The sequence below is a fragment of the Panthera onca genome, chromosome D4 (genome assembly GCF_046562875.1).
Source record: "Panthera onca isolate mPanOnc1 chromosome D4, mPanOnc1 haplotype 2, whole genome shotgun sequence".
In the NCBI taxonomy this organism is placed as follows: Eukaryota; Metazoa; Chordata; class Mammalia; order Carnivora; family Felidae; genus Panthera; species Panthera onca.
The window spans coordinates 32,653,429-32,672,543 of NC_138351.1; the positions used below are offsets into that span (position 1 = coordinate 32,653,429).

At 35.3% G+C, this 19,115-nt stretch overlaps 1 protein-coding gene across 6 annotated transcripts in view; it reads left to right on the forward strand.

Annotated features, from left to right (window-relative positions):
- IL33 (interleukin 33) overlaps nucleotides 1-17,656 on the forward strand; it is a 37,163-nt gene extending 19,507 nt beyond the window's left edge. The window contains exons 1-9 of one of the 6 annotated variants that reach the window (XM_078436867.2): nucleotides 1,060-1,291; nucleotides 2,816-2,872; nucleotides 3,078-3,152; nucleotides 10,133-10,255; nucleotides 10,804-10,935; nucleotides 12,535-12,642; nucleotides 13,424-13,474; nucleotides 14,421-14,518; nucleotides 15,876-17,656. In XM_078436867.2, the coding sequence (XP_078292993.1) occupies nucleotides 3,089-3,152; nucleotides 10,133-10,255; nucleotides 10,804-10,935; nucleotides 12,535-12,642; nucleotides 13,424-13,474; nucleotides 14,421-14,518; nucleotides 15,876-16,073 (774 nt within the window). In that variant the 5' untranslated portion in view covers nucleotides 1,060-1,291; nucleotides 2,816-2,872; nucleotides 3,078-3,088 and the 3' untranslated portion in view covers nucleotides 16,074-17,656. Of the gene's footprint in view, nucleotides 1-1,059; nucleotides 1,292-2,815; nucleotides 2,873-3,077; nucleotides 3,186-10,132; nucleotides 10,256-10,803; nucleotides 10,936-12,534; nucleotides 12,643-13,423; nucleotides 13,475-14,420; nucleotides 14,519-15,875 lie in introns of those variants that run through there. The other 5 variants (XM_078436864.2, XM_078436865.2, XM_060609809.3 and 2 more) reach the window with 5 other exon arrangements.
- The last annotated feature ends 1,459 nt before the right edge of the window (nucleotides 17,657-19,115 follow it).

Here is a 19,115-nt window from a genome sequence, read left to right on the forward strand (position 1 = left end):
CTTTAGAAAAGCAAATATTTTTTAAAGTTTTTATTTAAAGTCCAGTTAGTTAACATGCAGTGTAATATTAGTTTCAGGTGTACAATATAGTGATTCAACACTTCCATATAGCACTGGAAATGATCTCAAGTGCACTCCTTAATCCCTATCACATATTTCACCCATTCCCTCTCCCACCTCCCCTCTGGTAACCATTGGCTTGTTTTCTATAGTTAAGGGTCTATTTCTTGGTTTGCCTCTCTCTTTTTTTCCCTTTTGCTCGTTTGTTTTGTTTCTTAAATTCCACTAGAAAGGCAAATATCTTACAGGTGATGACACCATTGCTGCTAAGACAATGATGAAAAGGCATTTACTTGGATTGTTGAAAAAATTTGGAATTCAATGGGAAAATATCTATCAACATGTAAGATGCAAGAACCCTTTGATTCAGCAATCCCAGTACGAGGAATTTGTGCTACCAATGAACGTACAAAGGTTTACCAAGAATCACAACACACACACACACACACAAACACACACACACATGTCAGCTGCAACATTGGTGATATTAGAAAAGAAGAAAAGAAAGGGGAAAAAATAGAAACAACCAAAGTGTTAATAAAAGATTGGTATGGGATATTTATATAATTGAATGCTAATTATAATGCTTCCTGTAAAAGAATATTTCTGACATGTATTCATGATGTAGTATTATTGAAAAATCAAAAAAGCAGCTTATAAAATAAAATTTGTGGAAGATTCTATTTTTTTGGAAGATTCTATTTTTATGAAAAAATAGATATGCATAGTATTTCTACATTGGAGAAAGAATGTCAGGAAATACAGCATATATGCTTTCCTATCATTTACCTATCTTCTGAGAGCATGTACATCATTTTTATAATCAGAAAAAAAATTACCTAAAGTTTTCAACTTCCCAAAAGAAAAGAGAAAGGCAATGAAACAATCTGTGCCCATGTATGATCTACATTGAGCAATAAACAGTACCTAGAGTCCATGTCATAGAGGTTTCATAAAAATTAATGATTAACTGAGTATAACTCATTGAAATTGCTGCAGTTAAAATAATCTAAAAGTTCTGTTTAGGATTTGACTGTGGGAATAAAATATACTCCCACTCATTCTAACTAGCACTATTTACACTGCCTCATTCATCAAAAGCTGTCACCCAATGTTGCTTAATCCAAGTGTGTATATATAAGTGGAGTTGAAATATAACTGCAACTACTACCAAACGTTGATGACAAGAAACTTCATTATTTGAGAGCAGCCCTTCACGTTTATAACTAAGGTGAGTTATAACCGGTGTATATAAGAATATTTGCCTATGTTTTTGGGAAAGGCAGCATGAAGGAACCAATGATGTTTATATTGCTATATTTTCTGAAATATTTCTGATTTTAAAATAGGAAGGTAAAGAGTAAATTTTAAGTCTGAAAAAAGGTGAAAAGAATGCTTGTATTTTTTAAAGTTATGTAGGTTGTTTAAAGAAATGTTTTTTTTCTTTTTGAATAGGATTTGAAAATATTTCTTGACTATGCTTTTGACTTACCATTTGATTCTTAAAAAGCAGCTAACTTTCTCTGTGTCAATGACTGCATTGTAAATGTGGTATTTCAGTTGCTTATCTATGTTGCTTAAATCAGAAAGCTAATTTTGGTTTAGAGCTGAGTTCCTCCAAGTATGCTATCTCAAATTAGCCCATGCTAATAGATAGTCCATGTTAACAGGGTTGTTAATAGAGGTGGTGGGGGAAGTTACAAGATCAAATAATAACCCAAAATAATTAAACTAAAGTACCTATGAATCGTCAATGAAAGACTGCTTACCTCTTCACTCTGGTAATGTGGTTCTGACTTCACAAGAGGTGGAATATAAATAGGGACATTTCCTACATTTATTTGAAACAGTTTGTTTTGGGTTTTATTTTTTTTATGTCCATCCAGGAGTAGTTTTTTTCCTGGAATGTAAGGATGCTTGGATAAAAAAGGAAACAAACTTAAAAACGAGTGTTATAATTTTCATTTTATCAGTATTGCCTGCACACCTACTGTGTGCAAGGTATTATTTGAACTATTTTCTCTAAATTTAAAATTTAACTACAATAATACCAAACTATTCCACATGTTATGATTACAAATTACCATATTTAGAAATTTATTATTTTCAAAGAAGTTGGACAACTGGCCAAGCATTTGAAACTAAATTCCAAGTTTTGATTATTTTCTTCTTACATTTGGAGGAGGAAGAGAGGAGATAGGGTGGGAAACTCTGGCATAAAGAAGGAAATCAGGAAACCAGATTCTGGTCCCAGTTTTGCTTTTGTGATCCTGGGCAAGCCACTTAATCTTTCAGTCTTAGCCTACTCATCCATTGTTTTAGGGGTTCAGGAAAATGATATCAAAGATTCTCTGCTTCTAAGTGTTCTTACCATTGAAGAATTTTGCTCATGAAACCCAGTGTAAATAAGATGGTTGCATGTAATATTATCCATCTAAACAATAACAACAACAACAACAAAAACAATGGAATTTCAACCTATGTGAAGTCCAGAGACAAAAACAAAGTTGTATAATACAAGTAGAAATAACTATTCCATATTCACTTCTACATTCCCAATCCATATCTAGAGTTCTGGTTCCTTTTAGTGTAAAAACTGTTTAGAAACTAAGATGGGCATACTGATATTGCTGATTCAGATTTAACACAACAGAGATTTTCCTTTGGCTTCTTATATTTTATATTTGTATCTCCTTTCCCTTGTGGTAAAAATCCTGTAACATTAACATATCTACTTATTTGTTCTATACTCTAGTATAGAAAAAACTGTTTCAGGATTCCAAAATCAGTAATGCCACCAACAAAAAGCCCAGTAAGTAAAGGTTAAGATTTCTTTGCAGTTCTTTTTGTCCTCTGACTATATTCCAATATAGATATATTTTCAGAAAACTATGTTCAAATATTATTGAAATAATTACTTTCCTTATGTGGCTGTTATTAATATTGAGTTTGCCACAGTTGTTTCTGTTTATTTTCAGGTTGAGACAATTGAACTAATATTGCATTTTAACCTACAGAAGCCTGAAAAATGAAGACTAAAATGGAGTATTCAACCACCAAAATCTCCCCAGCAAAGATGAACAGCTCAGCAGGCAAGGCTTTGGTAAAATCTCCCAAGTTGGGAAGTAAGAACTTAAGCATTTCTGATTGTTTTACACACTATATTCATCTGTTATCAAATCTTTATGATTCTGATGTTCATACATGATATCTTGCCAAAAGCTACTAAGAATACAAGAGCTGAAATTAGGAAGGATGGCTCATAAGTTTGTAATACAGCAGTCTTTGGTTTTAGACAAACTATATATAGCCAACTTTTGCTTATTTGATACATACCAGGACAAGAATGGTTTAGGTAATTTAAACCTGCTAATAGTGATAAACATGAATAACCCTTAATATCAATCCCTTCTTTCTACCCACACCTCTTTCTACCTAACCCAAAATCTTTTTCCCAGATCAATAAAATTTTACACTGATTTTCTTTCATTCAACAAACATTTATTATGTATAAAATACCTTTGGTGTACTGTGGTCTTGACTTGCAACTTCTGATAAGGGAGAGAATAATAAGTGAAGATATTTGAATAATACATGCCCCAAATAAAGCGGAGTTGATCAAATGATGCTCAAGTCTATCCAATTGAAAACTCAAAGGAATTGGCATAAATTGAAGGGTAAATAAAGGCAGGTAGTAGCCATAGTTTTAAGATGAAAGAGCTAATATCTTTGATCCTGAAAATCATCCTAGAAAAGAATTATGCAAATTTACACTCATGTTTTTCATACAAAAGAGGTAACACCAAAGAAAGTTAATAGAAGTCTGGCAAGACTGGAGAGAAAATAGAGGATGAGGAATGATAGTGGGGACTGGCATATCTTTGTTCTTTGTTCTCTTCATCTCTTTGAACATCGTTAAGGCTAGAAGAGAGCAGTGGTAAAGAATATCATTTTCTGTCTTCCCTAAGGCTGTGGCCCACCCATGCTGTTTTTAGTAACCAAGGAAAACATTAATTTAATTGTAGTTTCTGAATGGCCAGAAAATCACAGTTAAGTTAATCCTTTTATTTGTGTCTGAATCAAAACTCTGTGTAGAAACAGTGACTCAGTGGAACTAACTCTATGTCCTCTTAATAAAGAATGTGTTTTCTTTGTACGCCAGGAGATGTGACCACTTTATAGATACTGGAGTGGAGGAGCAGGCTGGAGTTTATGCCAGAGTTGCTGGCATTGATGCAAAAATTAAAATGTAGCCCCTCCTTTAAGGGTGCAGTGGCCCTAACAGCTTACTTATACCATTTAGAGAAACATGATAAAGATAATCCCCAAATCATGCATATGGCTTTGGAATACAGCACATTATTCTTATTGTCCCTTAACAGATCTTCTTTTCCAATAATATTTCTCAGTTTAACACTAAGATTTTCATTATTTAGACACTGTTGGATAAAATTTCAACAAATATCTATAAAGTGTGTGGCAGGTGCACTTCTCAAAACTCAAGGTGCAAGTAATATTGTATCTTATTTTTCTAAATTAACTGCTGTGAGCCTCCAAGCAACAAAGCAAGAAAGCTCATTTTTGTTCCTTCTCCTTTGGACTGGCAGGATCTGATACAATCACAAAGCCAGAAAACTCAATATCGGCTAGAGGTATACATACAATCAGGTTCCATATGAGTTTGGTCACCACTAAGGTACTTCATCCCTAGTACCAATAAGATACAGGACTTAATGAGCTAGAGAAAAGCCCCTCCCCAAACTCATTTCCTTCTTAGTTTCAAGGAAACTACTTGTAGAGTCAGGCCATTTTCCTCTGCTACTTCTTCTCCCCTACATTCATCAACACTTTCTCTGTCCTGACAATCCAGCTTCCTAGTGAATCTAGCCACCAGTCACCGTATGAGAGCCATGGGACAGATCCATCCAGCAGAAGTATTTTATCTGGCCTGAACAGTATATTGTTGTTTTTTAATTGAGGAAACATTTAAAAATTAGAAGATTGTGCATAAAAATCTCCATATCTTGAAAAATCTGAAAATCTAGCAACACTGGGTCCATATCCCTACATGGCAATAATTGGCAATAGAAATGAGTAGAGGTCACACCCTTTAATTTGAGTTATGTCCATGGAATATCTTCTGTTACAGTGATGGAGCTCAACTTTATCCTATGGACAGTAAGAGACCATTGAAAACATTTAATTGGGGAATAGCAAGATTTTTTTTTTTAAGATAGAGAGAGTGCATGAGCAGAGGAAGGAGGCAGAAGGAGGGTGCATGAGCAGAGGAGGGAGGCAGAAGGAGGGTGCATGAGCAGAGGAGGGAGGGAGAAGGAGGGTGCATGAGCAGAGGAGGGAGGCAGAGAGACAGAGAGAGAGAGAGAGAGAGAGAGAGAGAGAGAGAGAGAAAGAGAGAATCTCAAGCAGGCTCCATGCTCAATGTGGAGCATGATGCTCCCACAACCCTGGGATCATAACCTGAGCTGAAATCAAGAGTCAGATGCTCAACCAACTGAGCCACCCAGGCACTGGATATTTTTATTTTAGAAAGATCAATCACATTGATGGTGGCATATAGAGTGAAGGGGCAAGAATAGAAACAAAAATGGGTTAGAAGTCCACTGCATTCATCTAGGGGACTGATGATGAGGGCCTAACCTAAAACAACAGAATAGGAAGGAAGAACTAAATTTCAGATACATTCAGAAAGTGAAATCAATAAGATTTAATGACACACCACATAAATTGAGGCATGGACAGAGATGGAAAAATAGATGATTCTCAGCTTTCAGGATGATTTAAGAATGGGCAGACAATGGTAGAAAGTGGTACTGTTTTTCAAGATAGGATTTCAGGAGGAATATATTTTGGGTAGAAAAAGATAACGAAGGGTTGATTTTTTTATGAGTATATTTGAATTTGGAGTAGGTGTTGGTCATCCAGGTAGAGATGTCTAGAATTCTGGTGGCTCTACATAGATAGATACAGAGATGCTGTAGGATAACTTAAGTCAAAATACCCTGTGAAGAAAGAGCAACAGATAGGAAACTCAGGAGACAGAACTAAGGGACAGTTACAGTTTGGGGAGTCATCAGTGTATAAGAAGATGTCATTGGAGCAGGCTTGCCCAGAAAGAAAGTCTAGAGTGAGAGGAAAGGCAAAGGACAAATTTTGAGGAACACCAATATTTTAGAAGCAGCCAGACAAGGAGAAAACCAACAAAGAAGCAGAGAGATGGATGATCAGAGAGAAAAAAGGAGAACATAAGAAGACTGGTGACATGACAATAAGAAAAGAAAGAGTTTCAAAGAAGGATGTGGTTGCCAAAGTCAAATGCCACAGATAAATCAAGGGTAGTAAGCAGTGAGGAGAGACTGGTGAAATAAGTGTTTCGGAAAGAAATGAAAGATGAGTGATTCACTTATGTAGTTCCTGTCAGCCATAGTCTGGCTCTCTTAGTGACAGAAGTACAGAAAGATTTCCAAGCCCCTTCCCATTTACTCACCAGAAATGCGTGAAGGATTTCATCATGTTGTTGCTATGATGAAATTACTTATGAGAATTTCCTTAAAAACCATCTGAGACACTGCCCTCATACATGAGGCAGGATAGAGACATAGGAAGTGGCAACAGCCCTTACATAAGCTTGAGTTGGCCTTTTGACCCCAGCAGAGAACTCTCTCTCACAGAGTCCCCAAGGCCATGCCAGCTTTGTGCTTCCCGTCTGAGAACACAACCCTCACAACCATACTTTCAGCTGCCTTGAACACGAAAGTATACCTTCTTACAAATTCTCCCAATGTAAATTATCTTCAATACTTCAAAGAATTTTTTAAGTTTATTTATTTATTTTGAGAGAGAGAGAGGGAGAGGGGGAGAGAGAGAGAGAGACAGCATGAGCAGGGGAGGGGCAGAGAGAGAAGGAAACAGAATCTGAAGCAGGCTCTGAGCTCTCAGCACAGAGCCGGATGCGGGGCTCAAACCCACGAATGGTGAGATCATGACCTGAGCTGAAGTCAGATGCTTAACAGACTGAGCCACCCAGGTGCTCCGTCTTCAATATTTCAAATGTAGTCATCCCTCAATAAATTATACTAGTGTTTGTCCCACTAGATGATAGCCTCTACATCAATATCTTTAGCTCCTCTCTTCTACACCCATAATACTTCCTCAATATCATGACTGTTACTTCTAACTACCCAAGACCCACATCCTGCTCCCTACAGGATCCACTCTCAATGTTAGACATGCCTGTCAGTTATGTCCAATGGGATTCTGAATATAACATAAAGATAAGCATGTAAAGAATGAGCATACTTTCAGTATCATCTTATGCCTTTTAGTTCTGGAGAGACAATGTGAAACATTTAATAAAGTATTTTATTAAATTAGTCGTCAGGAAACTAAGTTCAATGCTGGCATTGGCATAGGTTTATAAATTATCCTTGCAATTGTAAAAACATTACATAAATGTGATACTACAGTTGATATTTATAAATTTGATGCAATGATAGGGAGTTCCAAGGTAGATGTTAGTATAATTAAGTGGTCTTGCCCCATTCAGAGTGTTGAAGATACCTAAAGGCAGATGCCCATCTGAATTGGAGGTAAGATATAGATAATTCAAAATAGTAAGTTACAAAAGTTTACTTAACTTTTAAAAGTATATCAGGAAGACAAATCTTCTAGAGAATTAAAAGGAGGAGGGGTGCCTGGGTGACTCAGTCTGTTAAGTGTCTGACTCTTGATTTTAGCTCAATAATGATCTCGTGTTTCATGAGATCAAGCCCCACATTGGGCACCAAGCTGAGTATGGAGACTACTTGGGATTCTCCCTCTCCTTCTCTCTTTCTGCCCCTCTCCCACTCTCTCTCTCTCAAAATAAATAAGCAAACATTAAAAAATGTATATCATAGAATGGATCCTAAAATCATAATTTTCATTTTCTGAATCACTGAATAATTGAAATTTGGCTGTATTGATACAAATTGCTTGATAATTCATTTACCAAAACACTAAAAGTTGAGATGCCATGACTCAAGTGTTACAACTTTCTTTTCCGTTTGACTCTGAAAAACCTTTTATGAATTTACAAGTAGAAAATTTAATTTTTTATTTGAGACTTTTTCTTTGACTAAATGAAAGAATTACTAAATAGGTGATTAAATTTTTTACTTTAACTGATTTAATTTGGATTTGTATTATGTTAGTTCCTAAAATTGCAGTGTAGCATTTTCTTAGATGGAAGTGGATGGAAAGAGTAGCTTTGATGCTAGACATACTTGAGTTACAACTTCTCACCAGATCTGTAACCTTGGGCAAGTGTGTTTGAAAATCCATGATGGGCCAGGAACTGGGCTTTACTTAGTCATTTCACCTAAACCTCTTAGCAATTTTCTGAGACAGATTTGGCACATGACCCAAGGACCAATGAGGTTAAGACGCTTGGCCAAGATCACACTAATCTAGTGTTGAGATGTGGATATAAATAGCAGCTGAGTTGCTCTTTGGTTTTGTTTTCGTTTGGAATGGGTGAATGAAACCAACTGTCTTCTAATCCAAATAGAGTATCTCCTTAGAGAGACCCAGAGTCCACCAGCTTGTCTTTCCCAGACTCCTCATAAAGGTAACGATGCCCTCCAAAGGTTCACAACATGCACTCTTGGAAACACAGTTTGGCCTCTGGGAAGACCAATAGCTATTCTTTCATTGCAACAAATCAGACAAGAATCTGCCTCTAATTCTAAGATAAAATAAAGAGAAATACCACGAAAGTGAAGAGCTGTGCCCTGGAGCTGTGTGTGTGTGTGTGTGTGTGTGTGTGTGTGTGTTGTGGGGGGATTCCCTTTACTGCTTAAAAAATAACCAGCAAAAGCCAAATTTGTCATTCATATTTTTTCATGACTCACTAATTCCTCCTGCTGATAAGTATCAGAGTCCTCTTAAGAGTTTTCAGAGCCTCTGATCATCACTTGGAAAATGAGGAGAATAACTTCCTTGTAATATTATTGTAAAGGATTAAATGAAACAGTAAGTAAAATTACTAGCACAGTGCTTGGCGCACTGTAGACATGCTAACATTTGAGAAGGGAGCAAAAAAATACTCAAAGGAGAAAAGATGGTCTCTTCAATAAATGGTGTTGGGAAAACTGGGTATCCGTATGTAAAAGAACTCACAAAAACTGACCTGAAATGGATTAAAGACTTAAATGTTAGACATGAAACTCTTAGAAGAAAATAAAGGAAAAAAGCTTGAAGACATGGGTCACTTATTTTTAATATCAATAACCTCTAGAGACTATAGCCATTCTTCTAAAATTATTAAAAGTGTATTCTAGATAAGTAAAAGAAGATTACAGATTTCATGTGATCACAAAAGTTAGGCAAAGATTGATACATGCTTGATGTAGATCCACACTCCCTTATATGGAATTCTGAAAACCAAAATTTTTTTCTAAGGACCTAAAATTTTTCATAACTCATTTGGAAATAAAATACAATCTGAACTCATGTGACAATTAAATCCTGATCTGAACCAACATGAAGTCTTTATTTATTTCACTTTATATGAATTTTCCTATATTTCACTTTAAATCATGAATTATTTGGTTATGAGTGCTGCCCTAGTCCCTGCTGGGAGTACTACATATATACAGCATATAGTCTACCTGACAACTCTAAAATCTAAAAAATCTCTGAATTTGGGGGCACCTAGGTGGTTCAGTCGGTTAAGCGTCCAACTTCGACTCAGGTCATGATCTCATGGTTTGTGAGTTTGAGCCCCATGTCAGGTCCTGGGCTGACAGCTCAGAGCCTGGAGCCTGCTTCAGAATCTGTGTCTCCTTCTCTCTCTGCTCTTCCCCTGCTCATGCTCTGCCTCTCTATCCTTCAAAAATAAACATTAAAAATTTTTTTAAATAAAAAACTCTGAATTTTGAAACACAACTGGCCCCAAGCTTTCTGATAAGATACTGTGGATCTTTAGTTGCTTTCGTGGACTGCTATGCTCAGGGTTTGTAAAAAGATAAATATGGATGGAATGAAACAGTATCAAAATTTTTCAATTGTTTAGAATCCCAGCAGAAGGCTGAAGAAGTTTGCCAAATGTACTTTATGCAGCTACGTTCTGGCCTTATAAAAAAGACAGCCTGTTATTTTAAGAAAGAAACCACCAAAAGACATTCAACAAGAAGAGGTAAGGGGAAACTACATTTCCTGGTAATTTTTCAATATAGTAATGAGCATCTATTAGCCTTCATTTACCACATCTTAGATATATAATTTTTTCCCTCGACCAAATTTTCCTTCTGAAAAATATTAAGGATGCTGAACTATTTTCTAGCCATTTTCAAAAGGACATATAAAGAGTTTTATAGCATGGTAGAAAAAGTCATGTCATAATAAGTGAAAACAGAGTATATTAAATTATAAATATATTTACAGTATTTTACATTTTTTTTCATTTAAAGGTATTAAACTAAAATGTTAATAGCAGTTGTTTTTTTTGGGTGTTGAGACCATGGGTCACTAGTTTTCTCCCATCTGGACTCCAGTGAGTGTACCCTACTGTGGTATAAGTGTGCCAGGAAATATTGATCCCTTCAGACTGTGGGGTGGCTGAAGCCCTGGGGTCAGTCATCACTGTCAGCAAGCAGCTTTGACTCAGAATCCTCAAAGTGGGGGTAAAGGGTTTGGGGAGAGTGGGTACTGACAATCCACTCCTACTCCACCCTTATCCTACAGCTGGAAAGTATAAAGAACATCTAGTATTCACTGCCCATCATCAGCAGCTGGAACGGCCTGTGGAGGGCTTAGCCTTTGGTGTGCCTATGGTCCAGAAATGCTTTGGAACAACTGATGTTCCAAGTATCCAAGGTATGCCTGGTGATGGGCATGGTGTGGGTGTGAGGAGGGAGGTAAGACACAGGACCATGACAAGTGCCACTTCAGGAAACAGCTTCAAGTCCATGCCTACTTGTGTAACAGAAACTTCTGTCCATTTGCTGTCATTGTACCCATTTAGTGGTATCCAAACTAGTCATAGTGTAGCTGCTCTAACAATATATGTGCATTCTATAGTTAGCCCTCCATCATTATTTTGAAATGCTTGTCATGGGTTGGAATCCCATATACATTACTCCTGGGGAAAATACATAATCCTTCAGGGAAAAAAAAAGAACACATTTCCTCCCCAAATTTCAACATTTTGACAATGAAAGAAAATGAAGAACTATTATATTTTTAAAATATAATTTCAGCTCATAAACATTTTAAATAGTTGTTAAATTGGTTTTAGATTGTATCACCTACTTGTGCAAGTAAACCCCAAGTTGATGGTAACTATCAAGAAATGAGGAGATCATTAAGAAAACTTGACCAGGAATGGCATATTGCCATTTCAAGCATAACTCCTGATATAAATATCTTAAGTTTCCAGAAACATACTGAGGTTTCTCATTAAGAATTTATGCTAAGCAAAATAAGTCAATAAAAGAAAGACAAAAACCATATGACTTTACTCATATGTGGAATTTAAGAAATAAAACAGATGAACATAGGGGGTAAGAGAAGAAAGGGAAACAAACCACGAGAAACTCTTAATAATAGACAACAAACTGTGGGTTGATGGAGAGAGGTGGGTGTGAAATGGTCTAGATGAGTGATGGGTACTAAGGAGGGCAATTGTTGTGAAGAGCATTGGGTATTGTATGTAAGTGATGAATCACTGAATTCTACTCCTGAACCCAATATTGCATTGTATGTTAACTAACTAAAATTTAAATAAAGACTTTTAAATAATTTTACTTCAGAAATTCATATACACATTCAATATTTAACATTCTTCTATTTTGTATATTATTTCTCTTAGCACAATTCTATAATATAAAGAAAATGTAAAGATTTTTTTTCTTCAAGGACCAACATAGGTCCTAATTCTACACCAGTTTACCCCAGCGTGCCATAGAAATATTATCATTTTCTATGTGTGCTGGGACATTGTTTTAAAAGTTGAGAGTGCTGCTGTAAATGTCTCTGTTATCTAGCCAGAAGACAGAATGGGTCTCCACACCTTACAGATGGGTATTCATTTAACCATGTCTCTCAAAATACAGTCCTTTCTTGTCCACAGTCCCCTTGACCATAAGAAACAAGGAAGCTGGCAAAGTCTGTCACTTTTCCAGCTTACTTCTCTCCATCAAATCCTCCCATAAACACACTAGCATGACCTCCTATAGTCTTCATGAAGGAGACCAGCATCTTTAATCCCATTCAAGCGACATACTTCCGCCTTTGAGCTATGTTAAGCTTGCACCAAAGGCTTTTATTTATCCAACAATGGTGGACAAAGTACAGCTCAAATTGGAAAAACAGAAACAAAAACCTTAAACAAAGTGGTTTTTTTTAATTGCTGAGGATTGTTCATGGGAACAAGATATTTTGAATTTTTAATGGCAAGCTTTTCACTTGTTACAGAATATTCTGCTTCCCTGAGCACATACAATGATCAATCTATTACTTTCGTTTTTGAGGATGGAAGTTATGAGATCTATGTAGAAGACTTGGGAAAAGACCAAGAGAAAGGTAGAATATTTCCTTTTGTCTATAACGATATAATGATGACTAGTAAAGTAAAAAATAAATTTACCAAGCCATAAATAATGTATTACTTCAGACATGACACATAGATTTCATACTGTGTGCTAACTCCAATACATTGGTGGACATGCCTAAATATCACTAAGTTGAAGAGAATTCAGAAGCTTAGTGAGGATTTAATAGGAAAGGATGCTGATATTGAGAAGCGGTATCTGTTGTGAAAGATGGAAGAGGGATTCCTGGGTGGCTCAGTCAGTTAAGCATCCAACTCTTGGTTTTGGCTCAGGTCATGATCTTAGCGTTCATGGGATTGAGCCCCATGTCAGGCTCTACACTGACAGCACAGGTCAGCTTGGGGTTCTCTCTCTTTCTCTCTCTCTCTCTCTCTTTCTGCCCCTCCCCAACTTGTGCTCTCTCTCTCTCAAAATAAATAAACTTAAAAAAAATGGATGAGCCGACCACATATATTTGCTACTGCTAATTACCTGCTATGTCTTTCCAGTCCTATCAATATCACCAAAGTACAATCTCAAATAAGAGAATATACCAGTGTTATGGATAATTTGTTAAATATTTTAATAATAACTGTGTTAGAGAATTCATCAGAGCATATTCATACATTTTTGAGACCTTCCTTAAAATCACAATATTTCTTTAATTGATGTATAATAAAAGAGGATATTGTCTGACGTTATGTATTTGTTAAAACTGAAACATTTTGATAAAATTGTATCTTACTGAAGGGATTTTATGCATTCTCTTTCAGATAAGGTGTTATTCCGTTATTATGATTTCCAACCTCCCTCACGTGAAACAGGTAATTTGGAAGACTAGGTAGCTGTAGTACTTGAATTCTTGAATTTGGGGCAAGGACAAATCCAAAAATGCTCCATAAAAAAGGAAGGCAGTCTCAGAAGACTCTCTCCAGCCCAGCCCACATTCATGGTTAAATCTTAGATTCTTAGAGGATTTATTCCATCCCATCCATTTGCAGTTTAATAACTAGGATGAAGGTTTACATTTAAAAAAGATCCAGGATAATAGTGGTTTAAGCTACATAAAACTTCATTTCTATCTTAGCCAGGATGAGAATGGCAGTGCTGCTCAACAAGTTGTCCGGGGACCAGGATCCTTCTCTCTTTGTCACTCTGCCAACATCTACATGGTTCAAGATTACTTGCTACCTCAGCAATGCCCAATCAGCAGGACAGTGGAAGACAGATGCATGAATTATCTTTCCCTTTAAGGACAAAACCTTGAAGTTGCACGTAACACTACCATTCACCTCACATTGGTCAAAACTTAGTCACATTGCTACACTTAGTTACAAGAAAACAGACTGGGAAATGTTCTATTACACAAGGAGAGTAGTTGGGATATTGAAGGAAAACTATCAGTGGCTTTACATGGAGACAGGGAAGCTGACACCCAGACAAATAACCAATAGAGTCATAATTCTACAATTAGAAACCAAATAAGAAAACTAAGGAGCTTAAAAATACCCCCAAATTGTCCAATGACTCTTTAGGAGCTTAACATTACCCCCAAATTATCTGGTGACTTTTTAGTTTCATTTGGGTACAAATACTTCTATAAGACATGTTGGTTAATGAAGCAATTATTTTACATCACGTCTTGGATTCTTTTCCTAGGTGTTAAATTCATTTCATTAAATTGAACTTACTTGTTCAATTCTTAGCTTTATAATTTAGATTTTTAAATTAATTTATTATTTTTAATTTACATATTTTTTTAATTGCAAGGTGATACTGATGATGGCCATACGTTATTGGTAAATCTGAGTCCTACAAAAGACAAAGACTTCCTGCTGCATGCCAATAACAAAGAACACTCTGTGGAGGTAATAGAAATATTCACTTAACTGTCATAATTGACTCCACTCTGTTGTGCAGATTTGGGTGTTTGGCACAGTTCAAGGAAAAAGTTTTGTTTCTGCTATTGTACATAAAACACAGTTACTACTAATAACTTGCTTCTGGAATAGGGAAGGGAGGGAAATGGCATGTATAGCCTTGCTACTTAAAGTCTGGGCTCTGCCAGTAGTGCAGAATCAGCTGCGAATTTGTTAGAAATGCAGAATTTCAGGCTTCCTCAGAACTGAATGCGAATCAGTGTTTTAACAAATCTCCAGGAGACTCATATGTGCATTAAAGTTTGAAAAGTGCTACTATGTAGAATGATCTGAAATTCTATCTACTCAGCTTTAGGAACTACTTTGTTTTTCCAGGAAGCATTTCTTAATAAAATAGTTTTCTTAGGCAAATGCAAAAGTAATTTTACACTCCAAGCCTGCTAAAGGGAAAGTCATAAATATTTCCATCTGCCAAGATTTACAATTATCATTATAAATAATAATCTACATTCTAATCATAGGATTCACTACACAGCCTTTTTCAGTTAGTAAATGTTAGTATAATATTGGTCATGATGAAGAGTTATAAACATTTTGAGGAACAAACAAGCCAAAGATAGAGACCAGGAAGAAAACATAAGAGTATAATATAGATGACAAATTACATAAATACAAAATTATAAATCTAACTAATACAGCCATGTAAGGTATTAACATAAACACTGGATGGTACCCCACATCTTCCTTAACAAATGCTCCTCAATGTATATAACAGTGTTTGGCATATATAATTACTCAATAGTAAGAGCTAACCCATACAGAACTCTCTTATATGCCAAATACCATGCTAAATGTTTTACAAGCAGTCCCCTTTAATTCCTGTAGTAATTCTATGATGGAATTATTGTTTTTGTCAGATATTACTGTATAACAAACCATTCCCAACACTTACTGGCCTGAAATAATAATCATTTATATCACTCACATGTAGAAAACAGATTAGGCTAAAAAATTGAGGCTTGAGAAGTAAAGCAATGTGCACAGGACTCAGAGATAGTACATGGCAAAAGTGGGGCACAAATCCTGAGCTGCTGTATCCAAATCCAGTCATTCTAAGCTACAAAGCATCTCAAAGTATGTAGACCATCAGTAAATTAAATTAAATCCACCCCACTTCAGCCCTCTACTAGCTTCTTCCTACCCCATTCCCATCCCCTACTTAGTAAGTAGCCTTGCTAGAAATACCAAGTTATAATTATTTCTCTTTAGTTTCTAACACAGGGAGGTGAGGTTGACTATGGATTTCCCACTCACGTACTGATTGCTTTCTTTCTTGTTTCCTCAGCTACAAAAATGTGGAAAACCATTGCCAGACCAGGCCTTCTTCCGCCTTCATAGGAAGTCTTCCAAATGTGTTTCATTTGAATGTAAGAATGACCCTGGAGTGTTTATAGGAGTAAAGGATAACCACCTTGCTCTAATTAAAGTAGAGGATCAAACTGAGTATTTTAGTACAGAGAATATCATATTTAAACTCTCTTAAACTTAATGTTATGGAAAGCTGTGGATCTTGTGTTGGATAACTCAAATAGCTACCACTGGAGAAATGATCGAGAAATAAAGAGGTAACATTCAAGGGAAATGGAGGGTATTTAGTATGCTATGGAATGTTTTTCTCATTATGTGTAAATACTTTTTTATGGTCTTTCATTTCTGCATTTTATTTCCTTCTGTATCATTACATATTCAATAGGATATTACTAAAGAGACCTCAGAAGAGGTACAACCTGAACTTTAATTTTTTCTACTTTCAGTACAGAAAGAACTTCATATTAGAGCTGAAACCTCTGGGGAGAAGCAAGGGCCTTAATCCAAGTCTCATTTTAGACAGGGATCCATTTTAAAGAGCTACATAAAGACAAAATTTTCCCTGGTTCCAAACAATGAGTTCAAACACTAAAGCTATTGGTGAAAATACAACCAAATCTATTTGGACTGACCATTTCACAACTGGAATAAAACACCAAATTTGTTTGAAGATGCCCAAAACTTCAGATACCTACCTACATAGGTAGGCAGATAATATAAATATATGAAATGACAAAGACAGTCAAAACATTAAGAAAAATAAATCCAGTATTTGTAAAGTAAATAGTTTTGCCTCTAATTGTTTGTAAACTGCTGATTTTTTATAGACTTAGTTAAGTTTAAGCAAAGCATTCTTATATTAGGAAATGAAATAAATTTTAGTTCAGACATATAATTGAAATCATTAGGAATATCCAACAAATTAAAACGTTTTTTTAAAAGCACTGAGACACAACTTATTTTAGGACATCCAAGTACCATGGGATCCAAGTACCACAGTGAATTCAGAAATCCTCTAATCTACTACAGCCTAGATAGGACACAGGATTATCATCACAATTTCAATAACTGACTCTTCCTGATGTTTGTAGTATACTATGTCCTTCTGACCCTATTCTCCAGGGATCTATGACTTTTGATATACATATCACCCTGGACAAAATTTCTTCTAATACTTTCTTCCCATGTATACAAATGTTTTTCTTGTCCAGCTTTCCGATTACCCTACTTATTATGGCATATTTGTTTGACTTTTATTACTTCTTTATTCTTTTGACCAAATGTGTTCTTGATATACCTTTTGTGACTCCTGAGCTTCATTACAAATCACCTGATATCTGGATGCCATCTTTATTCTACTTCATCTATCTGATGTTGTAGAATTTCATATAAGCCTATTAAAGAGCAATATTTTTTTATTAAACATCTTTGCATTTTACATTACTAAAGTAATAAAATTCATACTCAAACATATAATAAGATTTTTCAACTACTAAAGGAATAGTTTTGCTTATTTTAAGGCCTTAATTCTACTATAATTTTTCCTAGGCTTAGCACTGACAATAAATGATAAAACTAATGACAATACTTATAAAACGCAACTTTTTCTGAAAGTGTAGGCTTTTTAATTTTTAATTGTTGAGATCTATTAGATTATAATGCTGGTGGAACATAAGATTAAAAAGGCTGAGAATTACTGTGTGAGGGTAAGCAATTATAAACAATAATAAATCTTTCATTACATTGCCAATTTTATTATTTTTTTTGTATATTGTTTCAAGTTTCTTTTTTTTTTCTTTTTTTTTTTTTATTTTATTTTTTAATATATGAAATTTTCTGTCAAATTGGTTTCCATACAACACCCAGTGCTCATCCCAATCTTTTTTTTTTCAATGTATGAAGTTTATTGTCAAATTGGTTTCCATACAACATCCAGTGCTCATCCCAAAAGGTGCCCTCCTCAATACCCATCGCCCACCCTCCCTCCCTCCCACCCCCCATCAACCCTCAGTTTGTTCTCAGTTTTTAAGAGTCTCTTATGCTTTCATTGCCAATTTTATTATGGAGACAAAAATAAACGCAGAATCTATAATATCCGCTCTGAAAAACACTAAATGTTAATCATATGCATCTCTATGATATACTTAAAATTATTGTTTTTAAGTAACCAGATATATCTATTACATTGTTTAAGTTCTTGAATAAATTATATTTTTCAAAAGTCTGTGAGGCCACGTTTTTATCATAAAATGACTCAATATTCTGAAGTTTTTAAGTGAAAGTAAGTACACTTTACTCCACCAATGTTGGTATATGGAGTAGGTCATTTGTCTGATATTTTTGGTCATTCAAAATTAAGTAAGATATTTCAGAAAAGGGATTGTGTCTTTTACACCTTTATATTCCCAGTGCCCATCATACTGGCCAGCACAGATGAGCTATTTGGTGACTTTTACCCCAAATCAAACAGCCAACATACACCTGCCAAAGGAAATTTAACCTGACCTCTGATCATTTAGGTATCTTTCAACCTGGTTATCTTATTTTTCATGTTCAATTCTCCTTTTCTAAAAAACACTTTGTACCATCACTATACTGAGTATTATTTGATTAAAATATTTAAATGTGTGATGGTCTTTTGTCACTTACTTTCATGTGTTTTGATGGTCGATAACACAGACATAACTGGAAGGAATTTTTCCATTTCATTGTATCAGAATAACAATTATGCCAAAACTTACTTTTCCCTCATTTTATTTATATTCATTAGATTTTTATGTATTTATTGGATACCTTGAAATACTGTCAAGAAAACTCTATTTGAATAAGTAATATGACTTAGAATTGGAAAAAAAATGAAGTAAGAGTTAAGATTCAGCGAATTTGGAAAAATAATTGCTAATTTAATTAGAATGCAACAGCTTGACGGGGTGCCTGGGTGGCTCAGTCAGTTAAGCATCCAGCTTCAGTTCAGGTCATGATCTCGCTGTCATGGGTTCAAGTCCTATATTGGACTATGTGCTGACAGCTCAGAGCCTGGAGCCTACTTCAGATTCTGTGTCTCCCTCTCTGCCCCTTAACCACTTGTGGCATCTCTCTCTCTCTCTCTCTTTCTTACAAAAATGAATAAACATTTTTTAAAAAAAGAATGCAACAGCTTGATTAAAATCTTAAAAAATTGAATTATAACCACCACATCTGCAAAAAAAAAAAAAAA